The sequence below is a fragment of the Oppia nitens genome, unplaced genomic scaffold (assembly GCF_028296485.1).
Source record: "Oppia nitens isolate AA-2021 unplaced genomic scaffold, nextdenovo-longstitch-racon4-pilon3 scaffold6_pilon_pilon_pilon, whole genome shotgun sequence".
In the NCBI taxonomy this organism is placed as follows: Eukaryota; Metazoa; Arthropoda; class Arachnida; order Sarcoptiformes; family Oppiidae; genus Oppia; species Oppia nitens.
This window is the reverse complement of record NW_026533250.1, coordinates 6636810-6649137: the sequence shown is the minus strand read 5'-3', so window position 1 is coordinate 6649137 and position 12328 is coordinate 6636810. Positions and strand designations below refer to the sequence as shown.

The 12328-nt window shown below is 29.6% G+C and overlaps 1 protein-coding gene across 1 annotated transcript; it reads left to right on the top strand.

The window, feature by feature from the left end:
* The first annotated feature begins 8166 nt into the window (after positions 1-8166).
* On the top strand, positions 8167-10031 carry LOC128962649 (uncharacterized). Its single transcript, XM_054309045.1, has 4 exons — positions 8167-8451; positions 8500-8803; positions 9465-9728; positions 9783-10031. The coding sequence occupies exons 1-4, from the start codon at positions 8329-8331 to the stop codon at positions 10028-10030; spliced, it is 939 nt and encodes a 312-aa protein (XP_054165020.1). The 5' UTR covers positions 8167-8328; the 3' UTR covers position 10031.
* Positions 10032-12328: the final 2297 nt, after the last annotated feature.

Below are 12328 nucleotides of genomic sequence, written 5' to 3'. Positions count from 1 at the left end.
AAAATAAAATCACTTTTGTATTGAAATAATTGTAGGCTTAAAACACCAATCAGTATAGCATTGAAACGGCAGTGACTATCTATAACAATATTAATAAAGAAATAGAAATAAATTAAGTTTAAATAATAGTTATTTAATAGAATTTATATATGAAAACTAGTTAACAAATTAATTATTATAATAAATATAAAATATAATAAACAAATATTTGAATTATGTCATCAATAATCAGATCAATGATAAAGATTTATAAAAGTTATCAATCATTTGATTCAGTGATCAATTTATTCAATGAAATTCGTAACAAATACTATATAAGTATTTATGATTCAATAGATGACTATCTAAGGGGACAGTTGTCTATTAAACGTATAGTATTGGTACTGTTGTCACAGCTATTGGTTTTAATAAATTGCATCAAATTTACAGCAATAAGTTTTATCAAAGAAGTAATAAAATTTAAATTGTAAATATTTTTTTTACTAATTTTTAATTATTATGTCTATAGCTATGGGTTAGGGATCTATTGGGTGATCCATCCTATCTGATTGATACAACATTCCTATTTTCATCGCAGATAACTATCGCATCGTTTGCTTTAACTCTAGGATTTTGTTTAAACAGTTATCATAAATACAAACATACACTCTATTACAGGGATATGTTATCGCAAATCAATAGTCAAACATTTCAACATCCAATTCAACCGAGACTATTGTATAAAATTATATTTTATATCAACTCCATGTATACTAATTGTAATTTTTTGTATGTTTAATGAACAATTTTAATTAATTAGTTTTCTATTTGCATTTCTCTCAACGTTTTCACAAATGTTTTCTATAAATTCAATGAGCACTTGGATCAGTAGATCAGCTCATTCACCACTAAATCAATTGTACAGTTTTCTGGCCAGACATCCGACAATGTATATACAAATGCGCCTAAAATTGCTTATATATGTCGAGCGACTGTCGGGACCAACAATTGGTATCTATTGTTACGATTTGTTTCCAATAAATAGTTTTGAATTATTTCAATATTTGCGGTCAATTAATATTCACTTTAGCAATACCAATACCCTGTAATACAAATAATTATAGACAGTATTGAATAACAACAAAATTATATAAAAAATATATATTTTAGATATATATAAATTAGATTTAATTTCAATGATAACCGTTTCAATAGATTCGGTTGTATTGGATATTGAAATGTTTAACTATTGATTTGCGATAACATATCCCAGTAATACAGTGTATGTTTGTATTCATGATAACTATTTAAATAATACCAGTCCTTATAGATCCGTACGGTATTTTTATCGATATATGTTTATTAGGACCCGAAGAACGGTTTTCCGTTGAAAAAACCGAGTTTTAGCTCCGGTAGCTCAGCTTCGGATCGGCCTAAATTTGTTATAAATTTAATTTAAATTAACTTTTAATTATATAAAAATAATTCACGCGTTTTAATTAAAAATATAGTCGACAATAAAAGTCATTAATTGTTTTAATGGTATTTTTAATTATATAGTATTATAACAATACACAACTTTTATAGCAATGATTAGAGGGAGGAACCGAAACGGTTCGGTTTCATAAAACCGAATGAAACCGGAACCGAAACGGTTTTATCACGGTTTTGCTTTTTGTGTTTCGGTTCCGGTTCGGTTCGGTTCCTGTTTTTCAGGTCCGGTTTGGTTGCGGTTCTTGTTTTTAACTTTCGGTTTTAAAACGGTTTCGGTTTTAGAGACGGTTCCTGTTTTAGAAACGGTTTCGGTTTTAAAAACGGTTTAAGATTTAAAACGGTTTAAGATTTAAAACGGTTTTAATTAAAAACCGATTTGCGTTTAAATTAATAGCACAAATAAAATTATCTTTAGAAATACTGTTGTTAATATAATTTAACTATTATTACTTTATTATAATAATATAATAATAGCATTTAAAAATAATTATTTATAACTTTTAATTATTTATCAAGTAAATTTTTTCTATTTTTAATTAATTATTAATTAAGTTATAAAATTATATTTATAAGTTTATATGTTATAATAAATATAATAATTATAACTTATACTAATTTAATTATAACCGTATTTTATAACAATAAATAAAAATATGAAAATCAATTTTTTAAATTTTAAGCCCACTTTTTACCCCCTTAATATTATTAACGTAATTTATGTAAGATTACGGTTCGGTTCCGGTTTCATTCGGTTCCTAAGTTTTAGTTACGGTTCGGTTACGGTTCAGGATTTTTAAATTTTTCGGTTTCGGTTCGGTTCGGTTCTTGTCTTTGAGATACGGTTCGGTTGCGGTTCCTAAAAAACTCTTCGGTTCCCCCCTCTAGCAATGATATCGTTGTTGTTGTTATTGTTGGCGATGTCGACGACAACCATCTCATCGATGGTCGACAACAACAATGAGAACAAAGATTTTTGCGAAGAATACAAGAAAAATGATTATAAAATTGATTTTGCCTTTCGGTCGGACAGAACAGTCGATGATAACTGGATTCATAAATATTTCATAATCGGTAACAACTGTTGGGAGTTGACCTACAATGACGGTACAGACGATAGCAAATCGGTTACCATTAATACTGTCAGCAGAAGTAATGGCAATGATATCGTCGATATTAACTGGTTTTCGGGTATTAGTTATATATCAAAGGTCTAGACTTTATATATATATATATATATATATATATATATATATATATATATATATATGCGGTTAACCTGTACTGAGTTATTGATAATTCTTTTTGAGGTTAACTTTATGAATCAGTAGATTATATCTTTTACGGCCAAATTAGTGGCCACAATATCGTGACCTATCTGGTCAGTACCGCATAGCTATTTGCTATCTACTGTATAAGTTTGATCCCAATCGGTGATCATCTTCTGGTCAAAATTACCGAAATACCGTTTTATCCATACAGTACTAATACATACAGTTTAATACACTGTTGTAATCACGGGACGGGCCATTTGGACCCGAAGACATGTTTGTGGACAATAATGTCAAATAGACAACGTGTTGGCCATCCAAATACTGTCCATAATATGGTGGTACGGATGTTGACCGGTGTGCACTTCCCGTGTTATACCGATCTTGCAAAAATGTCGCTCCCGCCTATCGGATGGCTGGCCAAATTAGGTGTCTAAACAATGAGTAAATTCCAATTATGGTTTATTATAAATGAATTTTAATATTTTGGGACACAAAATGTGGGACAAAAAACTTTACCAAAATATCTGAATTGACAGACATTGTCGATGTAACTGATAATGAATTGTTTGCTATCGAAGGAAAACGAGAACAACTGATCAATAAAGTGATAAAATTGATGGCAATTATTGGATAGTTTAGTCGATATGATTCGGGTAAAGAAAATGATAGTATAATTGCTGGCCAGGGATCCATTGTATTCACATATGTCAACAATACCATCAAATATTGTTATGCGGGACTATGGTCCATACAATGAATCGGCCGTAAGTTATATCATTATAATTAGCTTAAACTATTTAAAAAATATAAAAAACATTTTGCTTAAAGTTTTTTTAAAAAATATTTTTTACTGTAGTTATTGATACATATTTAGTCTAAACCGGAACACTTGAAAACATTGTTTAATTGTTTGTCTAAAACTTCAACTATCACTACAAATACCACAACAATTACTAATACTAATACTACTTCTGCAAACACTGGCATCGGTGGTGATATTTATTGGTTGATTACATGTATACTAGTTATAGCTGTTGTAGTGGTTATGTCTAATGATAATATGCAATAAAAATACGAAATCTAACCAAATATTAGTCGACAATTGAAAATCATTGTAAATCTAATGGTTATTATATTATTGATAATAATATTTCACAAACAAATTGATAATTAATTTGATATTTTTGATTACATATTAAATCTATAGCACTGTTGTTGTTATTATTGTTGGCGATGTCGACGACAACCATCTCATCGGTGGTCGACAACAACAATGAGACTAAAGATTTTTGTGAGAAATACCAGAAAAATGATTATAAAATTGTATTTTGCCTTTTGGTCGGACAGAACAGTCGATGATAACTGGATTCATAAATATTTCATAATCGGTAACAACTGTTAGGAGTTGACCTACAATGACGGTACAGATAATAGCAAATCGGTTATTATTAGTGCTGGCTATCGGCAACAGTGCTGGCAATTATATCGTCGATATTAACTGGTTTTCGGTTAATAGTTATACATCAATGTCCTGATCTTTATATATAAAGAAAGTTATATTATATATGTCGGTGCTTTGCAGGTATACAACAAACCATTTCGATAGACATCACAAATTAGTTTTATTATTATTATTGAAATACTAGACATTTTTATATTTTAGAAAAATATGAAAACCATTAATTGAAAAGTTTATACAACACCACTCATAATGAATAATACGACAATAGATTTTGATTATGATTTTAAGCCAATATTTGTCTGGTCTTCAAAATATTATTATAAACCAATTGTAACATTTTTCGGACACAAAACGGTCGGACAAAAATCTATAACTTTACTAATATATCTGAATCGACACACATTGTCGACGTAACTGATAATGAATTGTTTGTTATCGAAGGAAAACGAGAACAACTGATCAATAAAGTGATAAAATTGATGGCAATTATTGGACAGTTTAGTCGATATGATTGGGATAAAAGAAATGATAGTGAAATTTATGGCCATATTATTGTATTCACATATGTCGACAATACTATCAAATACTGTTATGCGGGAAATCCATACAATGAGACGGCCGTACGTTATATCGTTATAGGTAATGCAGTACTGACCAGATAGGTTATTATAATGATTATTAAAATAATAATAATCTGGTCAGTACTGCATTACCTATTTGCTATCTACTGTATAGGTTTGATCCCAATCGGTGATCAACTTCTGGTCAAAACTACCGAAATACCGTTTTATCCATACATTACTAATACATACAGTTTAATACACTGTTGTAATCACGGGACGGGCCATTTGGACCCGAAGACATGTTTGTGGACAATAATGTCAAATAGACAACGTGTTGGTCATTCAAATACTGTCTATAATATGATGGTAGGATATTTGTCATTGTATTGAATATAATTAGTTATTAGTCATAAAAATCAGTTACCAGTGCCCAGTAATACAAATTAATAATAAGTACTAGTAATACTATCAACAAATAAAATAATAAAACTATATACGTATTGAATGACAAATATTGATAAATTAGATTAAATTTCAATGAAAATCGTTTCAATTGTTTCAGTTGTATTGGATATTGAAATGTTTAACTATTGATTTGCGATAACATATCCCAGTAATACAGTGTATGTTTGTATTCATGATAACTATTTAAACAAAAACCTAAATATCTGTAATACTTATAAGCGATGAAATAGAAATGTTGTATCCATTAGATAGTATGGATCACCCAATAGATCCCTAACCCATAACTATAAACTTTGTTAATATTTTTCACTAATTTTTTGTATAATATTTTTAAGTTTCTTTATTGATAAGACCTATTTAAGTAAATTTTATGCCATAAATCAAATCAATAGCTGTGACATCAATACCAATACTATACGTTTATTAGACAACTGTTTTCTTAAATAGTCGTCTATTGATTCATAAATATTTAAATAGTTATATAGTATTTGTTACAAATTTTATTGAATATATTGATTATTGAATCAAATGATTGATAACTTTTATAAATCTTTATCATTGATCTGATTATTGATGACATAATTCAAATAAAATTATAATTAAAATTAAAGTTTTATTATACTATTTTATTATTATTAATAATAATTATACTATTAATTTTATAGTTAATTTCTTATATAAAAATTATTATTTAGAAACAATTTTACTAAAAATAAAAAACATTTTTTACTAAATTCTTTATAATTAAAAAAAAATAAATTAAAATAACTAATAATAATAATAATTAATTAGTTAATTGGTGCCAAAAATACTATGGCATATATACCGGTGCTCTTTATACCAATAACTAGAACCGAGTCGCTATCACTATCAGCCATGTCCTCGTATTTGACGGCAAAGAATTGATGTCTATATTTACGATGAATTGGATTATGTTTGGCTAAATAGCTTTTGACAATTGCTTTTAGCTCTCTAACAGCTATTTGTTTGTCCTTTTAAAAGAGAGAAAGAGAAAAAAAATATTTTTAATTAATTAATTTAAAAAAAAAATTTAAAAAATACATTTTCATTTTTTCGCTGATTAAGCGCCTGAAGTAAATAATTTTTATAAATTATGGCATTTTCGTCCGATACTCTATATTGTAATAATATATCTAAATCGTGAACTAAATAAGACGGTGTACTATAATATATAAAGTGTACTATTGGTGTCAATGTTTCGCTATTAAACAAAAATAATAGATAAATAAAAATATTTAATTAATTAATTTATTTATATATATATATATATATATATATATAGAAATACATAATATACTGTATATATATAAACTTACGGTCCCTCATAATCATTTGATACTCTAACCGGAACATCATATTTCCTGGCTTTCCTATCATTCTATAATAGTAATAATATAATATAATAGTAATAGTAATAGTAATAGTAATAGTAATAGTAATAGTAATAGTAATAGTAATAGTAATAGTAATAGTAATAGTAATAGTAATAGTAATAGTAATAGTAATAGTAATAGTAATAGTAATAGTAATAGTAATAGTAATAGTAATAGTAATAGTAATAGTAATAGTAATAGTAATAGTAATAGTAATAGTAATAGTAATAGTAATAGTAATAGTAGTAGTAGTAGTAGTAGTAGTAGTAGTAATATATAAATTAATAGATAATAATTACTTTATCCGAGTCTCTATGCTTGTACTCCGTGCCATAGAAACAAATAAAACAAAAAACCATAATTAATAAGCCAACTGATCCACAAAAAATAAAAGTAAGAACAATTTGATCAAAACAACCCTATATAATAATTATTATTATTAGTAAGTTATACTGTATAACTCTATATCTATCTGTCTATCTGTCTATCTGTCTATCTGTCTATCTGTCTATATATATATATATATATCTAACTAACTAACCTTGGTTGGTGTTATTATTGTTGTCTGTGTCGTACTTATATTGGCTATCATTAATATACTAGTAGTGGGTATATCTTCGGCAACGATACCATTAACTATCGGACAATTGAATAGCAATCGATTCGGCAGCCAATCGGTACAATTGTTTTCGTCCGGCAAATAGTGTCGGCGACAATGGGTTCGCGTACGAAACAAATAGAGCAAATATTTATTGGAACCGTTAGGATAGACAAACCCGGCGGTCAGGTCAGGCGGAAATGATTCGTTAAAACCGTTTACATATCCGTTAGTATTACCAACAGGTCGTATAACTGCATGGGAAGTGTCAAAATAGTAAACCCGATTTGTTGTAAACAGTTTAATCCGTGAGTGGCCAACGGTATCGTACAAATGGTTGTCATCGTAACCAAAACTATAGCCACTATCGGGTGTCCACTGCCATTCGTCGCCGTCGGGTCGGGTCGATCTACTTGTACCGTCTGGCCAGTATGTCCAGTAGCGTTTGTCGCGAAACAAATAGGTAACACCTTTGTTCGGACCGTTATTTATGGTAATAATTGTCGTATTATCGGTAACGGGACCCATAAACGGCCACCAGACACGATAGGGACCTTTGGGCGATACCTGTTTGTTTGGCAAACCATAGATATCCCAGAAATACCAGTCCCTATAGATCCGTACGGTATTGTTCGGCAATCGATGGGCTGCGTGTATGTATGTGTCCTCACACAGTGGTGTTGTTGGCAAATGATTGGACTCATCGTTAGTTTTATGGACAGATTCGCCTGTTGTTATTGTTGTCACATCCGTATTGATGATTGTAATGATCAACACTATCATCCATAGGTGAATAATCAGTGTCCACTTCATAGACATCAAACGGTTGCTGTTTATATATATGTATATAAGTATAAGATATCAATATATGTTGCTATATAATAAAGACAACTTTCCTTTTGTTTATCTGCCGGGTATTGTATAGTATAGCTGCCACTTGTTGTTCACGCGATTAATATTTAATACAATTTTAAAGATAAATATATGAATGTCTCGTGAATTACTATTAATTTTATTGTAAATTAGAGAATATTTTCTTTGTTAAGTTTTTCTTGAAAGTTATGTTTCTTTTGAAAGCTATGACTTAAATTTAGTGAACAAAATGATTAATCTAAAGACATTATTTAGACTAATACTTGTCTCACAGGAGACAATGATTAACTGGTGTATAACAATGGGTTTATTATTAGCAACTAAAAAGTGTCCCATTTGTGACAACGAAATGGTAAATAATTAATTTGCAAAAAAATACATTAAAAAATTATTTTCGTAGAAGATAATTGTCAAACAATTATCGTACCGGTGCCACCAAAAGCATGGACAACCTCATGATTATAGACTAAGTGCTTTGAATAATACGTGGTTTTCTGGATCAAAGTTTAGCATTGAAAACATAATAATCTTGACGTACCTGTTTTCGGTCGGCACAACAAAATATGAGGACATTAAACGAGAAACAAGTGATTTAACTAAAACAACATCTCATAACACTATAAGTGATTGGCTTAACTTTTGTCGAGAAGTGGTATTTGATTGGGTCGAAAAATATCAATCAGTTGATCTCTTAGGAGGAGAAGGTAGTATATGATACATATTTAATTATGCACGTTACCTAAACCTAATTATAATGGTAATACCAAACTGATAGTGTATTAGTGTTTGCTATGTTACCTAACCTGGAGTTCCGACCGCAACCTAAACCTAATTATAATGGTAATACCAAACTGATAGTGTATTAGTGTTTGCTATGTTACCTAACCTGGAGTTCCGACCGCAACCTAAACCTAATTATAATGGTAATACCAAACTGATAGTGTATTAGTGTTTGCTCTGTTACCTAACCTGGAGTTCCGACCGCAACCTAAACCTAATTATAATGGTAATACCAAACTCATAGTGTATTAGTGTTTGCTCTGTTACCTAACCTGGAGTTCCGACCGCAACCTAAACCTAATTATAATGGAAATACCAAACTGATAGTGTATTAGTGTTTGCTCTGTTACCTAACCTGGAGTTCCGACCGCAACCTAAACCTAATTATAATGGTAATACCAAACTCATAGTGTATTAGTGTTTGCTCTGTTACCTAACCTGGAGTTCCGACCGCAACCTAAACCTAATTATAATGGTAATACCAAACTGATAGTGTATTAGTGTTTGCTCTGTTACCTAACCTGGAGTTCCGACCGCAACCTAAACCTAATTATAATGATAATATTTTGATAACTTTTAATTCAGGAGTTGTCGTAGAAATTGACGAAACAAAAGTTGGTAAAAGAAAGTACAATAGAGGTCGACTAGTTGATGGGACGTGGATTTTAGGTTTAGTTGAGATTCAAATAGGAGCTAATTGTCGACGTGGAGGTAGATTTCGTTTAGAAATATGTCCCCTAAATAAAAGAGATGCCGACACTCTTTTACCTTTGATACGTAAGCATGTAAAAATTGGGACAACTATTGTGTCTGACTGTTGGGCTGGATATTATAGACTAACAGACAATGGTATAAATGATAGATAAAACATATTATTAAGTTAATTAATTTTTTAATTTTTAGGTTTTGTCCATTTTACTGTGAATCATTCGAAAGAGTTTGTCAATTCACATACCGGTGCAAACACACAGACCATTGAATCTCAATGGAGAGCTATGAAACGCAATCTTTTAAGAGGGGGTATACCACAAGATAACCTTTATCTACATTTAGCCGAATATCTTTGGCGCCGACACGTACTTCACAACAATTTAGATAATTTTATTTTTTTTATTGATTGTATAAAACAATTATACAACCCTTTAATGTAATTTTAATTACAGTATATACAGGTATATATATATTAATTTGCAATGTAAAATATTATTTCATAATAATATATTTATATTTAATAAAATCTATTGTAATTAACGCGATATTTGTATATTTAACTTTAAAATTGTATTAAATATTAATCGCGTGAACAACAAGTGGCAGCTATACTATACAACAGCCTATCTGCCAATCCAATAGTAGTAGACAACAGCAATGATTAGAATAACCAATACTATTAAGATAACTATTAGTATAACTGTAATCAACCAATTGGTGTCAAATAGTAGTAATAAGTGTTATAATAATAGTAATAATAATATTATTTGGATTAAATGCATTTTACAAGGACTCACTAATTTTGCATTAAATACGTTATATTAATTAATTTAATCAAATAAATTAAATTAGATATATATTACACGTGCGTATTGTTGAAAATTACTAAATCATTGTTTGTCGCGTTACCTAACCTGGAGTTCGCATCGCAATCTAACCTAATATTATATGATATTAATACAACGTATTTAATGCAAAATTAGTGAGTCCTTATAAAATGCATTTATACCTATTATTTATTAACAGTAGTAATTAATTTGTTATAAATATAATTTAAATTAACTTTTAATTATATAAAAATAATTCACGCGTTTTAATTAGAATATAATATAATTATAAAATTTTGTTATATATTGAAATTATTTTTCTATAATTTGTTTTTTTATTGTAAATTAATTCAACTACTTGTTTGGTAAATATTAGTCGACAATAAAAGTCGTTAATTGTTTTATTGGTATTTTTAATTTAATAATAAAAATAAAATATTCATAATTAATATATATTTATATATATATAGTATTATAACAATACTAATCTATAGCAATGATGTCGTTGTTGTTGTTATTGTTGGAGATGTCGACGACAATTATCTCATCGATGGTCGACAACAACAATGAGACCAAAGATTTTTGTGAAAATACAAGAAAAATGACTATAAAATTGATTTTGCCTTTCGGTCGGACAGAACAGTCGATGATAACTGGATTCATAAATATTTCATAATCGGTAACAACTGTTGGGAGTTGACCTACAATGACGTTACAGACGACAGCAAATCGGTTACCATTAATACTGTCAGCAGAAGTAATGGCAATGATATCGTCGATATTAACTGGTTTTTCGGTAATAGTTATACATCAATGGCCTGGACTTTCTTTATCGGGACAGACATATATGTCGGTGTTTTGCAGGTATACAACAAACCATTTCGATAGACTTATTAGATTCGGATTTAGATAGAATTAGTTTCATTATTATTATAAAAATACTAATTATTATTATTTAGAAAAATATGAAAACCATTAATTGCAAAGTTTATACAATACAACCCATAATGACAAATACAACAATAGATTTTGATTATAATTTTAAGCCAATGTTTGTGTGGAATTCAAAATATTTATATATTATAAACTTTATATATGCGGTTAGCCTGTACTGAGATATCGATAATTTTTGTTTTTTTAGGTAAAACCTTATGAATTAGTAGATTAAACCCTTTAAAGCCAAATTAGTGGCCACAATATCGTGACCTATCTTGTCAGTACCGCATACCTATTTGTTTTCTACTGTATAAGATTGATCCCAATCGGTGATCAACTTCTGGTCAAAATTACCGAAATACTGTTTTAACCATACATTACTAATACATACAGTTTACTTCTCTGTTGTAATTACGGTTCGGGCCATTTTGACCCGAAGACATGCTTGTAGACAATAATGTTCAATAGACAACTTGTTGGCCATTCAAATACAGTCTATAATATGTTAGTCTGATAGTTGTCCGATGTCCGATACCCGAGTTATAACGGCCCGAAGGATAATCTTCGGGAGCTTCTGGCCGGTTAACGGGTCAAAGGCCTGAAATTATTTTTCAATATGAGGATCATATATTGATGACCAACAATGAGTTTGTGACAAACTTTCCCGCCGGTTAACCATTGGCCACTTATTTAACATAAATTACTTCTATTTCTTTGATGGTATTATAACCGAGTGTTTCACAGATAGTGTAATCACGGGACGGCCATTTTGCGCAGAAGGCATGTTTGTGGACAATAATATCCAATAGACAACTTGTTGGCCATTCAAACTGTCCATAATATGGTGGTCTGGATGTAGTCCGATGTCCATTACCCGAGCTATCCCCGACCGACGGCACCATTTTTTGCCATTCACGGGACAGGCCAGTTTAACCCGAAGACTTTATTGTAGACAATTATGAGCAATATATTAAT